The sequence below is a fragment of the Phascolarctos cinereus genome, unplaced genomic scaffold (assembly GCF_003287225.1).
Source record: "Phascolarctos cinereus isolate Bilbo 61053 unplaced genomic scaffold, phaCin_HiC Scaffold_3;HRSCAF=262, whole genome shotgun sequence".
Lineage (NCBI taxonomy): Eukaryota > Metazoa > Chordata > Mammalia > Diprotodontia > Phascolarctidae > Phascolarctos > Phascolarctos cinereus.
Window position 1 is genome coordinate 85632713 of NW_027555736.1, and position 15882 is coordinate 85648594.

General features: G+C 39.3%; 1 protein-coding gene across 1 annotated transcript in view; it reads right to left on the bottom strand.

The window, feature by feature from the left end:
- The window catches only part of DMBT1 (deleted in malignant brain tumors 1), a 181104-nt gene that overhangs the window by 95921 nt on the left and 69301 nt on the right, over positions 1-15882 (bottom strand). Inside the window, 1 exon segment of the mRNA XM_078151612.1 lies at positions 9603-9776. Coding sequence (XP_078007738.1) covers positions 9603-9776 — 174 coding nt within the window.

A 15882-nucleotide genomic window follows, 5' to 3' on the forward strand; every position in this document is an offset into this window, starting at 1 on the left:
GGGAGGGTAAAGAGAAGTTCACCTCTTACTCCACCATCCTGGCTCCCAAAAGCAGAAGTCAAGATGCCTAATTATAGAAATAGTATTTTAAAGCATGCAACTTTGAAAGTTATAAGTTCAATTTATCATATGACTTTTTTGGAAAAAAAAAGTAAATTTTGTGTATTTTCCCCCTACTAATTCAGTTTCATCTACAATCAATACTATTCTTCTGTTTTACGTATATAGAAACATTCATTTTATTGGATGGGATTTTTTTTTTGCTGTGGTGATTGCTTGTTTGTTTGGTTTTTTGTTCATTCTTTTTTGGAAAATGGGTCTATTTATCTTGCCCAAGATAGAAATTCAGTGGCCGATCACAGACCTAATACCACCAATAATCATTCCTGGTGCAAGATTTAGTCATAGACACCCAATTGGTGTTAACCCTCTGTAGCTTAGAACTCCTGAGCTCAAGTGATCTACCAATCCCAGCCTCCCCAGGAGCAAGGAGAGTAGATTTTGGAGATAGAAGAGATCTTAGAAGTCACTGAGTCCAATCCCATCATTTTATAGATGAGGTAAGTAGGTTTCAGAGAGGTTAGATGACTTACCCAAGGTCACACAGTTAGCAAGTGTCTGAGTCCGGATGAAAACATATGTCTTCATGACTCAAGACCAGTGTTCTATCTACTAACTATGCTATGTTGCCTAAAGGTATAGGCTGCCATCCTCAGCCTATTTAGTGTTTAACCTGAGAATGAAAAATTAAAAATTCAAGAGGGGGGGGAGCAAAGAATTCCTTTTTTGGAGAGGATAATTTCCTCTGCTCCCACTCCCAGATTTATGTTTTGTACAAAATTAGACTTCCACAAAATCTAATGAAGCAAAAGTCCACCTTTACAGTTTACCACCAGTTGTAAGTGAATGCACATATAAAAAGACTTACCTTTTATGGTACTGGCAGCAGCTTCTGAAAGGAAAAAATGCATAATTTATATGAAGAACTTTTTTGGTACCTAAAATTCTTCCTAGTCACACCTCTGGGCTTCTTGTGAGAAGAGAACTGTCTAAGAACCACATTTTGGGGTTCTCCAGAATTTGAATAAAACTCCATTTTTTTCGCCATCTAAAGTGTTGTTCTCAAAGCCCACCTCCATCACTCCAGCACAACTACTCTGTAAGAACACAAAAGGATGGAATGCAGAAAGGTGGACCTGTTGTAAGAACATCCTAGTGCAAGGTGGAAAGGGAACAGAAGAAATAAAAGGGTGAAGCTCATTTGTACTCAATCCCCTTTGTTTTTTATAGTATTCTCTTCCTTATTTTTTAATACTTTTCATTGATACCTTTTGTTTTTCATCACAATTATTTCCTACCCCCCAGATTTAACCCTTCAATATGACAAATAAAATCTAAGCAAAAACAGCTAATACACAAACTGAATTGAGCAATCAATAAACAATTATTAAGCACCTACTGTGTGCCAGTCATTGCACTACGTGCTGGGACAATGGACACAATATTCTCTTTTAGAAGTTTTCCACCTCTCTGCCACTGAAGTAGGAGGTATTTTTTTTATCTGTTTCCTGGTATCTTTGTTTTTTCAGTTACCCAGAATTCACCTACCTTTTATTGATCAGATCCCTCATATCTATCTAACACATAATGAAATAACAGAAGAGACACCTGATGCCATAATTATATCAGAAAGAATTAGCTGTGTGTCCATGGTGATCCCCAGAATTTTGGAAGAGAAAAATTAAAATTAAACTTAGTCTCATTTCATCCCCCAGCCCCAACATAACTACGGATGTTCTTACTAACACAAAAGTGGACATCAGAGGGAAAAGCAAAAGGCTGGATGGCTTCACACTGAAGCCCCAGACAAGCAGAACCACATAGCAAGGTACTGAGATGGTAATGGGTCACACAGTGGAAAAAAGCACACATTCCCCCTAACCCCATCCATGCTGACAACCTGGAGCAAATTCTGTTCCCCTGGGATCTATACCATCAGCCTCATCAGCATCATTTCTTTTGGAATTTATATAATTCTTCAAGGTTTGCAGAGTCCTTATTTTGGTCCCCCCAATAACCACGTACAGTAAGTACTGTCATTATCACCATGTTACAGATGAGGAAACTGAGGTTGATCACTCTCGTTGAATGATTTGTGCGAATGAAGCAGGATCTTCTTGATTGCAAGTCCTGGGATGAATCCACTCTGCCTAGCTGCCTCACAGGAGATAACAATCTCACATAGGATTAAGACAGGCTGGTAAAAGTAAACTCATTGGTGATCAAATGACATGGCTATAAAAAAGTGTGAATTGATTGCATGGTCTTGATATCACAATCACTTACTGAGAGAGGCAGGGCAGACATAATTATTCCCATTTTACAAATGAGGAAACCGAGACTCTGCCATTAACTAATTGTCTAACTTGGGCAAATAACTTTCTACTCTCCAAGCCTCAATATCCTCAACTGTAAAATTAGGTGCTTGCAGTAAATGCCCTCAAATGTCTCTTCTAGCTCTCCGCCACCCACACTTATCAGCTTCCTTTTGTGCATTGTCTTCCCCCAATAGATTGCAAGCTCCTTGAGGGCATGGAGTGTCCTTCTTTTTCTTATTTGTTTCTGAAGAGCTTAACATAGTGTTTGCCATGTAGTATATGCTTAATAAATATTTATTGAATTGAGATCCTTGAAGTATTGTAATTGGGGATGGAGCTCATCACTACATGGTATTTATAATCTTTGCTATCAGAACTTGCTGAGACTAATAGTGAGAATGTACTTCTCTTGGTCATCCCCATTTTCTGCCCTTTCCTTCCAATAATTTGATAGAATACACTTCTCTTTAAGGCTGAAATCATTTTTGGTTTTGTTCACCAGAAAGAGAGAAAGGGGGGAAAAAGCATACAACAACAAAAACTCACAAAGGCAAGGAACTAATTCATCTACAATATTAGGAGAAAGTCTCTTTCAGGCCTAAGGTCAGAATAGCTTGCAGATTGTATCAGAAACACAAATATGTGTTCCTCTTTTGAGGGGCAGTATGGTGTATTGGAAGGAGTATTGGATTTGGAGTAAAAGAACATCGGTTGAAATCCATGCTCTGTTATCTTCTAGTGGTGTGTGTGACTTTGGGCAGGGTACCTAACCTCTCTGGGACTCAGTTTCCTCATGTGTAAAATAAAGTAGATGGACTATATGATCCTTATGATCCTTCCCATTGTAAAGCCTCTGCTCCCTGGGTTCTGCAGAAAGGAGAAAACATAAAAGGAAAAATCATGAAAAGTAATGTATAAGGTGGAAGCAAACACCCAGGCAAGAACATCAAATGAAAAGTTCCAAATTTTGCCCTGGGCCAAAAAGCTAGATGTTCTGTAGTTTGGGGTTTTGGGGGTGGCATTGGGGAGGGATGGCAAGGAGACTTTAACAGAAATTCAGATAATAGAGAGGCAAGGTAACTGGGAAGTGCAGTAGATAGAATGATGAGCTCAGAGTTAGGAAGACCTGTGTTCAAATCCAGTCTCAGACACTTGCTCTCTGTGTGACCCTGGGTAAGTCACTTAACTTTTGTCTTAGTTCCCTCAACTGTGAAATGGGGACAATAATAGCACCTACCTCCCAGGGTTACTGTGAGGATCAAATGAGATAATATTTATCAAGTACTTAGCACAATGTCTGGCATGTACGAGGTGCTTAATAAAGGCTTGCTGCTTTCCTTTATTCTCTTGTTCTCATATTCCCCACTCTGGCACTTGATGGCCCTCTTAAACATCCCATCAAGTTGGTAATAATATCTTTGCTCTTGGACCTCAAGCTGAACTTTGTTTGCACCTCCCATGCATTTTTGCTTTTCAGTAGTTTCAGTCGTGCCGACTCTCTGTGTCCCCATTTGGGGTTTTCTTGGCAAAGATATCGGAGTGGTTTGCCCTTTCCTTCTCCAGATCATTTTACAGATGAAGAAACTGAGGCAAAAAGGGTTAGGTGACTTTCTCAGGGTCACACAGCTAGTAACTGAGGTCAGATTTGAACTCAGAAAGATGAGTCTTCCTGATTCCAAGCCCAGGGCTCTATCCACTGCATCACCCAGCTGCCTCTCATGTATTTGCCAAGTGTTATTTTGATATTATAACTATCTGCGTTTTGTATCTCACTATTACCAGACTGTACTCTTTCTCACTTAAACTCTCTAGTGTCCCCTTCCCCCCTCAGTGCCCAACACAGTGTTATGCACACAGCAAGTGTTTACTAGCTGGATATTGAAATTAATTATGAGAAATTTTCACAGTCTTCTAAGAGGTGTGTATTTTTCAAGGACAGAAACATACCAGACTTGGAAGGTAATACACATATGAATGAGCCTTTCTTCCTATGTCCTTTATTTTTGATTTGTGTATTTATAATAGTTAAAATGACTTAGTCGCTCAAAGTCATTCTTAAAACAATGTTACTGTTACTGTACACAATGTTCTCTTGAGCCTCTACATTCTACTAGTCACAAGGGCTCTAGAGACACAGGGCGGAAGAAATCGGCAAAGGTTTTGTGATCAGTATAGAATTTTATGTACCATTTGCTTTGCCTAGATCTGTCCGGACTTAGCTGGGAGAGTTTGGTCCCTTGGCATGAGGCAATGGTCCAGTGTTGACAGGCCTGTCTGTACTCAGATAGACTGTGGTGATTCCATTCTGGATTGAAGTTACCGTTATCTATTATCCACTGAACACCCTTCCCCCAATCCCCAAATGAACATCCCTGAAGAAGCTATTGACATGTCAGATGTTGGGAAGGTGAATGGTGTGGAGACAGAGACCTGCCCTAAAAACTTTTTTCCTTACTTATAAGACTATCTTATCTCTGCCCTTAAATACACACACACATTTACACAATGTGAAAACAGATCTGCAACAGGGGAATGCAGGGCCCCAGAGAGGATTTCCACCTTCCATCCCAACTCAGGGCTACTTCAGGGGGAGAGGGCAGCCACCTGGTTTAGGATTTGATTTAGGGTGTGGGAAGAGCTCTCTTTTTTTCCCAAAAATGTTTTCCCACTACAATTCCTAAAGTTTCTGCCATTAGAATTAAAACTTTAAGCTCAGATTTTATTTCTAGCAGGCCCCCAGTTTAAAAGAGCTATGTTAGCTGCAAAGAATAACATGTTAACCCATCCAGTTAATGTACCTTAGTGCATTTGTTTGTAAGTTTTACTAGCTACACCCTAGCAGAGAAAAATCCTAGAGACAAGGGGGAAGAGGAAACTTTTTATAAGGTTATCAAAGTTTGGAAAAAGTAAAGAGAATGAAAGAGTCAGTGAAGAATAAGTCTAGGTATGGGTATTCCAATGAAGTGATATAGATAGGCAGGGCTTAGCACTGAGATACTGGCAAACATTTTTAAGGGACAGGGGCCATAAAGAACACAATAAACAGGTGAAGCACAGAGACATCCCTGACCGTTTGTGGACGTCCGGCCTTGAAGTTGTGAAAGGTGTACTGGATTTGGAGATGGAAGACCTGGGTATAAATTCCTGCTTTGTCACTTGTTAGCTGTGTGACTTTGGACAAACCACCTAACCTCTATGAACCTCTGTTTCCTCATCTGCAAAATGGGTATAAAAACACAACTTGGACTATTTAACAATAGGATTGTTGTGAAGATAAATAAGATAATGAATAAAAATACTTTCTAAACCTTGAAAGCTCTAAGGCAGACCTGCACAACTTGTAAACTTCTTTTGGCCCCAGATAGGTTAGACTACAGACACACTAATGATAGTGATTGCCACACACAGGAAAGAGTGGGCAGTGGCAACCATACATTCTTCATGGGGCCCCCAGAAATCCTTTGGCAGGGCATGGGTCATATGTTGTGCAGACCTGCCCTAGGGAAATGTCAAAGAGAGAGCTCCATTAGGTGAGACAAGATCCAAGAATGACAAATAAAAGACTGTTTTACTGTAATAGTCATAATAATGACTCACTCACAACTGTAAAGCGCTTTAATGTTTGCAAGGGGCAGCAAAGCAACTCAGTACATAGTGCACTGGGCTTTGGAGCCAGAAAGATGCATCTTCATGAGTTCAAATCCAGCCACGGACACTTACTATGACCCTGGCAAGTCACTTAACCCTGTTTTCTTCGGTTTCCTCATCTTTTAAAAAGTGATGAAAAAGGAAAAGGCAAACCACTTCAGTATATTTGCCACAAAAACTTCAGATGGGATCACAAAGAGTCAGATATGCCTAAAAAACCACTTAACAAAAACGTTTGCAAAGTACTTTATGCACATTATGTTATTTGATGCTCAGAACTTCCCTATGAAAGAGACATTATATTTATTCCCATTTTGCAAGTGAAAACACTGGGGCCCAAAAAGTTTGAGCACTTCGGCAAGGGTAATGTGGCTAGTTAGTGCTGGAGGCAGAATTTGAACCCAGTTTTTTCCTGACTTGAAGTCCTGAGTTCTAGCTGCTGGGTCACTTGCCACCTCCAAAGTTAAATGCTTTATTCTAAAGTTAGGAATTAAGGAAATACAGCTCTTTTCTAAAGCCAAGGTTTCTGGAGGTAGAGGGAGCTGCACAAATAATTGAGGAAGAATGTGGATCATCCCAGAAATCTCTGAATTGTGAATGGGAAAGGATTTTCAAGATCATTGAGACACAGTGAAAAAGATACTGACCTAGGAGCCAGAAGGCTATTCTAGTCCTAGCTCTGCCATTTAATCACTGTAACCTTTGGCAAGTCACTTTTCTGGGCCTCAGTTTCCTCAACTATAAAATTCAATTCAAAACAACTAACATTTTTAAGCATTTCCTATACTATGGGACCTTCAAGAAGTTTACAATTGATACAAAAGATTAAACAGGATTGCTGTATTAGTTCATCTCTATTATCTATAACTCTAATATAATCTTCTGACAAGTTATATAGTAGTGTATCACAGTGGAAAAAGTACTTTACTGGGAGTCAAAAGGTCTGGACTTGATTCTCTTCTCTGCCACCTACTATTTAGGTCTCAGTTTCCTTATCTTGAAAATGGACAGATGTGTTTTTCTTAAAGAGATGTTCTTTAAAATCTTTTCTAGCTTGCTTATGACTCTATGTTACCTGAAGAAGGAAAATGACCTCTCTAAGGTCACACAGTTATTAAGTGGCAAAACCAATATGCAAACCTACATCTTAATGCTAAGGCCAGTAATCTATCCAAAATGCCATTCTGCCTCTAAAATTGTAATTTAAAAAATATACATCATGCAGTAGATTCTCTTTAATGAGCATGACTAGAGTAGCCGCAAAAAGAAAGTCTACATCGTAAAGCTGCCTGGGAGAGTCAGAAGGACCCTGAGGCCAAGAATGAGTCATCAGCCTGTCCTGCTATGTTTGGTTGATGGTAGACAGGGTTTAGAGTCATGAGCTCCCACCCTGCTCCTGGCTAATGACATACAGCATTCCCATAAAATCCTTCATATCAATAAATACCTAAATCAATTTATGTCAGTCCTGGAAAGTAGGAATTAATAATGTTTGTTCTTCATTATCAAGTAATTTTGATGGTTTTGTAAGTTCCAGGATTAAGACAATGGGGCTTCGAACTCATTTCAGAGTTTCATGTGAAAGTTCTGTCTCTAAGGGACTGATCTTTGCTGGGTTTGTCATTGAGAGCCCAAGCCCTCTATGCTGAAGCACAGTCTGTAAATCCCCTGTGCTCAAAGCAGCTTGGCCCTTTACTGCCTTCTGATGCTGAAGATTTACATGTGGTGGGAAGAGCAATAATGAGGAGATGACAAATATTGAAAACCACACTTTCACCTATCTCTCGAGCCCCCAGCCAGGACACTTACCTGCCTTTTTAACTACACCACTATCTATACACGAGTTACACACTCATCATCACTCAGTCTTTTGGGAGTGGAGGTGGGCAAGGTTGTTTGCTTCTAGCATCTTAATGGAATTAATTTGCCAGGTGGAACATGACCCCCAGGGACTCCTGAAATCTTTTCTCTCCAGATGAAGATAACCAAGAATGATTATTTATTTTCATAAACACACAAAGTTGTGAAACATTTGAATCTGACAAAAAACAAAATTAAAAACAATATGGCCATCTAATAAGAACATGACTAAGCACTTGTTCAGTTAGTAAGGCCTGCAAAAATTATCTTGGAAAGAATCACAGACTGCAGTACTCCCTAGGCTTGCCTCTGGCTCTGCAGGAACATAGCCATGTACTCCGTCTGACATTCAGATTTGAGTGAAAAGCTAGCTCTAGGCCATCTGGCAAAGGCTGCAGCAGACACAAGGGTGCGTTCCCAATTCCCTTTTCAACCATCAAACTACTTAGCTATGTGTGCACTCTAATTATGAAGCATTTTTAAGACAGACATATCTGCATGGAAGAATGCAAGTTACAAGTCTTTAAAAACATTAAATTAGCAAGGGCATCTGTCCTGCCCATCCTTGTATGATGGAGATTACATTGAATCAAACATTCTGGATCCTTTCCATTTGAGCCACAAATACAGAAAGCCTAAGATATAACATTCCATCCCTCAACCACATTCTCTACAAGTTTATAACAGCTATGTTGTTTTCAAGACCAAACAATCCATTGACAACGATTTAAGGAATCCAGTGACATTGCAATTAGCCTGCTCTGGTTCCAACTGCTTATAGTTCTCCAAGGAGGAAAAAAATATCTTTCATCCAATTCAACAAAACAACCACTTATTCAAGGCCTACTGTGTGTAAGACACTTTGTAAATAATCATAACCAAGGTCTACTGGCTACTTTCATCTCCTAAAATTTCTCCTGAAATAAAGAGTCTAAGATTAGGGTCTAAAACATTAAAACTCATTTAAGTAGGACTTTGGAGGAAAATATACATATACCATAATTAGTAACACAGTACCTGCATATAGAAGTTGGCACCATAACAGGCATATCCCCAGGAATATGGAGATGCCCATTTTGCTGGGCCCCTGTCAACCTCAATAAAGACACTTCGAAATTTATATGCTCTGAGGTATGAGGAGGCGTGCTCTCAGGTGTAGTCTCTTGCCATTGCTGCAATAAATCTATTAAAAGGAAATAAACTAACTCACAGGCAGTTCACTAATCTATGGGAACAGAATAGGTGTGTCTGATTGATTGCCTCCTGAAAGATTTGGCATGACTCCAATTGCAAAAGCACTTTGAAATCAATGATATAATTTGCCACTTCCTTCTCTGCCATCCAACAAAAAGGCTTCTAAGTGCTCCTGGAACATAGGGGAACCTGCATTGACCAGTGGAATCTATGCTCCAAGACAATCCAGGCAGAGCAGGATGTGGGCTACTCTGCAAATAGTGAAGAGGGAGCCAAGGGGAAAAGGATATCTCAGGGATAATTTGCCCTAAGGAATGCTCCCTTCATGGCCCCATGGATACCTCTTGCTGACCTGGAGGGAGGACATGGTGCTGTCCCATAAGGTAGTTAGTGTAATGGAGTAAGAAAGGTTGACCATGCAGTACTTCATTGTGAACCCCAAACAGTCCTTGTTTTACATACAAGCAAGAGTCCCTGTCTTTTGTACCTCCAAATGACAAAGGTTTTGGCCTCATATCATACAACCTCTGAGTCCTTCCCAATCGGATTCCTCTTATATTGTAGCCACTGGTATTTCGTGGTGCATGGAGAGTGCTTCAGGTGTTTCTCCTGCTCCATTCCTTCTATTTGCCATGGAGATGTTGGCATTCCTTTCAGTGCCACCTGCTCTCTCACCTTCTGGATGAGCACAAAATGCTGCAAGCAGCAAAAAAGATGCCAACTTCCATGAAAATCCAATGAGAGGCCACTTGTGGTCACCCATGAGTCTTGTTCAGGATTTCATTTTTAGACAATGGTAAGAGATACCTATCAAAACTGCATAGCCTCTCTACTCCTACTGACCTCTAGTTTGGGAAAGTTTCCAATTTCTCCAAATTCTCAAAATTGTCACTGAGTTGTGATTGTGTTTGTCCATATCAATTCCTTGCTGGTAGTAGACAATTAACATGTGTCTGTTGGATGGGATTGAAGATAAGGAAAGGCCTCCAGCACATTGCTTGAATTACCTATGGATAGATGATTTATAGGAGAACAAAGACAAAAGTCATGTGGCTCGAGAAGACATGAATGGCTTCCAATTTGCATCGTTGGAAGGAATTCCCACATCATTGAGATCATGGATTCACCAAAGTATTAGTGCAGACACACACACACACAACACACACACACACACACACACACACACACACACACACACACACATTTGTACAAGGGTTTACAGTTAGCCAAGGACTTCCAAATCCCTCATCTCATTTGCTCTTCACAATGCCATGAGGCAGCCAGGGCAGGTAGCTCCATTTTGTGGATAAAGAACTTAGAGAAAAAACACATAGCTACGTAGCAACAAGGTAAGGACTTGGAAACATATGATCATGAGATTTTGAACTAGATGAGACCTTAGTCTAGTTGAAACCATTGCTATATAAAGAAATGGAAGCTCAGAGAATTTAAGCGATTTGCCCAGCCTCATAGCTAAGAAGTAATAGAGTTGTGATATTCAAGTCCAGGCCTTTTGATTCCAAATCCATGACTCCTTCCACTAGGCTTGGTAATCCACTGACAAAGTATATTTTTATTTCCTTAGTGAATATTTGCAATTCTGTATCTACTTCTATATTCTGTCAAGACAGGAGAACTGTACGCTGCCCTCCAGAAATACGTTACCAATCAGTAATGAGAGACAGACTGGTTGGGTTTGTATAATAATAATAATAATAACAATAAATACCCAGCACTTAAGGGTCTGCAAAGTACTTTATAAATATCTCATTTTATCCTCATAACAATGTTAAGAGGTAGGTACAATTATCTTTATTTTACAGATGAGGAAATTAAGGAATACAGAAGTTAAGTGACTTGTCCAAGGTCATAATCTAATAATTGTCTGAGGCACGATTTGAACTCAAGCCTTCCTGATGCCAAGTCCAGCATTCTATCCACTGGGCCATTTACCTTCTTCATGACAGAAACTTCTACATCATCTTTTTCAAGCCCAGAACTTTTCTTACATTTATAGAATGTACTCTTGGTCTCTAATTCCTATTCCTATTTGCAAGGGCAAAGACCTATTTCCTGCTTGTTTGTTTTTTTTTTAATAGAACTTTTTTCTCCCATCCTCCCATAGTCACTCTTAGAACTTACCCCAGTAGACCTCTAGGATTTATTGGGAGACAACAATTATGGAAAGCATATCACATTACATAGTAGAAAGCACAATAGTGAATACTCTTATCTCATAAATCGCTTGGAAATTGTGTGTCACACCTCACTAAACGAAGAAACACTGAAACTTCCTCATGATTCAGAGAAACCCAACCCATTCTCACTAGCCAATCTTTCCTCATTTCAATCTATCCTTCCTAGTGATTCCTAAATCACAGATCTGACCACTTTACTCACCTTATCAAAAACCTTGCATAGCCCCCGTCCTGCTCTCTCCTTTCTATGTGTTCAGCACTTATACAATTGCTTGGAACAGGTTCACTCCTACATTTCAACCTATTAAAGGTATAGATAAAGTTCCACTTCCTCTATGAATTCTTCCTTGATTTTCCCCAACTAAAAATAATCCTGTGCTGAAATTTTTCATCCCCTTATGTTTGACTTCTTTTATGCAATTACTTCCTTCTAATTTCTATCATAGTTATGTAATTTGAAATAAAAACCCAACTTTTGAACACTTCTATTCCTCTGGTGATGTTATCTGATTCCAAGTCAAGGAACGTTGCAATCTTATTGCAGATCAACCAAAGGACATTGGAGAAGTGGTGGGTGAAAATCGATGTATGGTACTGTTAACAATGATTTGTGATCACCACCAAGAGATGCAGGAAAAGAAAACGAAGCAGTTTCATCTCATAGAAATAACAGGTGATACATGTATAAGTTATATCAAATTGCTTGTCTTCTCAAAAAGGGGGAGTGAGGGGGGAGGAAGAGAATTTGGAACTCAAAATTTGAAAAAAAAGAAATGTTAAAATTGTTTTTACATGTAATTGGGAAAAATAAAAGATTAAATAAGAGTTTTAAAAAATAACAGGTGATAACAGATGGACAGTCTATATGCCACATTAATATCTATTCAATGCTTAAGTCTATTCAATGCTTAGAGACCTAAAGTTCCCAAGATGTTAGGGGACTCCCTGTGTAAAATTAATAGAAGTAGATAGACAAGAGCTTCACCAAATGAGAAGTAGTGCATGGGTTACAATCTCTTCTCCTGTAGGAAGTACTACCATCAATGACATATTAAATCCATTGATATATTAAAATATTATCCTCTACTATATTGTTAACTTACTTAAGAGCAAGAATTATGTTATTTTCCTTTTTTTCACATTCTCAGTGTTTCAAATGTTCAAGTTACTAATGAGAAACTACCAGAAAATGGGAATCATATTACGGGGAAAAAACCATTATCAATTATATATGATCCCTGGATCTCAAAGATAGGACCTTACCCAAAGGAGGTCAAGGGCCAGTAGCTAATCCTTGATGGAGCCAGAGAAACCACCTCCAAATGACATAATCACAGTACACCACTCCCTTCAATTTATATATGGCTAAAGGAGATGAAGTGATTTATCCAGGGTCACATAGAACTGCTTAGCCTCAGAACCAAGAATGGAATAGATCAGTAACCATTGTTTAACACTCTTCTCCTCCTAACCCCCCCTTTCTTGGCTTATGAACTTTTGTGTTCAATTAATCAAAAATTCACTTTTAGAGATAAAAGATTTGAAAGGAACGAATGGTGTAGCTAGTGTGGCTAGTTATCCATTCCTTGAATCACACCCATAGCCAAGTACTTTTAGGCACTAAACTTCCTCTACTCCTTTGAAGGCTGTGAGAAGTCTCTGAACTGATTAACTTTGATCTGGAACCCTGGGAGCAAATACATATACATCCACTCTGAGGACTACAAGTCATTTGAACTTTTGCGGATAAGGACCCTAGAGATCCCAGGGGACATTGGATGGGAGGGTGAGACAATGATTAGCTGGATTTCAATAGAGCTGATAAGATAGAAAGCTATATCTGGATTTGGACAATGGTAAGAAAGACCAAGAAATCAAATGCAGTCACTTCTTTAAGTCTCTTCCACCAAGCTTTTTTTTTTCAGAAAATCTCTTCTTTTAGATTAATTCATACTCATATTTCTCCATTTTCTTCATTTGTTCACACTATAATATTTGCACCATCCATTTAGCAATTGGCACCATTTCATTTCTATGTTTTCTTTTTTTAATGTTCCTGTTCTATTTCCCCCACTAGGCTATATATCCCTCAAAGTTAATCACTATGTCTAATATCCCCATATATTCTCATTATTTAGGATAGTGCCCTAGAAGCTCTTGGTAGAAAACAATAGAACAATAAAACAGCAGAGTTGAAAGAGATATTCATAATTATGTAGATATATTCCTTCATTTAATGGAGAAGAAATTGAGGCCTCAGGAAGTATAGTTGCTTGCCCAATGTCATGTAGCCATGGGTGTGAGAGGATGATCAGTAATTGATGATGATAATAATTATGATGATGATGATGATGATGATGAAGATGATTTTTAAGATGGTCCAAGACGTAAACAGACCATCAAAATGCATGAAATAGATTGTAGACTAGACCCCTTTCCCAGGCTTCCTAAGATAACACATTTTCTATTAGTTCCTGTTCAGTAATAACTGAAATTTGCAGAATCATAGTATTTCAGGGTCATCAAAGGTCTCAGGAGCCAAATGGTTCAACCATATTGGAAACAGAATTACAAGGACAGAGAGAGACAGTAGGAGAGAGAGAGAGAGAGAGAGAGAGAGAGAGAGAGAGAGAGAGAGAGGAGAGAGAGAGAGAGAGGACAAGTGCACACCAAGGAGAGGACCAGAGTCAATAGACAAGGAAGAAAGGAGAAAGGCTCTACCCACTGAAGAAGAGTTGCCTGGACATCTCCAGAGCACCTGTGGGGAGCTCTATCTTCCCAGGAGAGGAAGAAACCACATGTCCCCAGAGGTGACAGTGACTAGAAGAAGAGATGGAGCTACTAAGGAGTTCCTAGACAAGCAGGGAAATTCTGAGAAGAAGCCACCTAAACCAAGTAGTAGAGTTTCAGGACCAATCCAGAACTCAAAGCAGGAGCCATTGCCATAGCCAAACCATAGAAGAACCAATCTGGGCTTTGCTCTCTATAACTGCTGCAAGTTATAGACATTGTCTATGTCTAGGGGAAAGGAGTCAACAGTCATAATCCAAAGCAATTTTTTCTCACTGGGAACTTTTAATTTGAGAGCAGTGCTATGGGTCTAGAAGTCTAAGTCTTTGGGGAGAGTAGAGGTCACTGGAAAGGGGAAAAAAAGTTGTTTTCATATTTGTGGCCTTGGGTACAAGTCCTTCCTGTTTTAAGCACTTTATATTTTGAAGATAGCATGGTATAATAATAACTAGCATTTATACAGGCTATAAGGTTTGCAAAGCATTTTACCTGTGTTATCTAGAATGGAATCAGGAGAACCAGGTTTCAAATCCTAACTTAGACACTTACTAGCTATGTGACTCTAAGTAAGTTGCTTAATCTCTCTCAGTTCCAGTTACCTCATCTTCAAATGGAGACAACACCAGCACTTACCTGAAAGAGTTGTCATGAAAATCAAACAAGTTCATAACATGTAAGGAACTTATCAGATCTTAAAGTGCTATATAAATGTTAGTTATAATTATCATAGTGGTCTTTATTCTTTATAAATAAAGCTTCCTCTCTATTTGTTGTCCTGTTAGCCTGAGTGCTTACATGAGAGATGACGGCCCTTTTATTCTTTCCGTAGAGATAGACATGACCTATATTTTGATCGTCAGGGACAACTCTGAGTGGGGTAAAATGTCAAATTCTGATGTGCCCAAGGGAAACCTGAGGTGGGATCATGAGTCAAAAAGAACATCCCCAGGATTAAAACAGATCTAAGTAAGCCTAGAACCTTGATATTATGCCTGGAGTTACACATGGGGTAAAGTTGTATTTAACAGGGTTTGAGCATTCATCAAAGCAAAGGAATTAAACTACATTGATGGAATGTTAGGTACAATCAAACCATACTGGAGAGCTATTCTGAGATAATGCTAGGGAATTCTCAGTTCCCCAGAAAGTCTACCACACAGACAGCAACCAACTCCACCTAATGCAAGAGGCCAGACCTGGAAATCATATACAAGAATCCTAGAAACTTACTTGGAAAGAAAGAGACTGGGTAGCTAGGTGGCACAGTGGATATAGCACTGGCCCTGGAGTCAGTAGGACCTGAGTTCAAATTCAGCTTCAGACACATAACACTCACTAGCTGTGTGACTCTGGGCAAGTCACTTAACCCCAATTGCCTCACCAGAGAGAGAGAGACCTTGAAGGTAATCTTATTAATTCTTATTAATTTTTTATTTTTTATTAATTAATTCTTAGAATACTAAGAACCTACCTATAGCACTTCTGCCAAGAGGTCATCCTTCCTCTACTAGAGCACATTGACTGACAAGGATTCACTACTTTATTGGACATTCTGTTGTTGGGCAATTCTAGTTAGTTACTGGAAAGTCCCTCCTTACAATAAAATAAAAACTTCCTTGTAATTTTGACCCACTGGCTCTCATTCTTCCCTGTGGAGGAACATAGAATAGGCCTAATCCTTCTCCCATGTGACAGTCCTCTCAAGTCCTCCCTCAGTCTTCTCTTCTCCAGGCTATATATGCTCCATTCCCTCCACTTCTGACCTAGATCTGGGATTTTGGGAAGATGGCAGAGAAGGTCAGAAAATTCCAAGC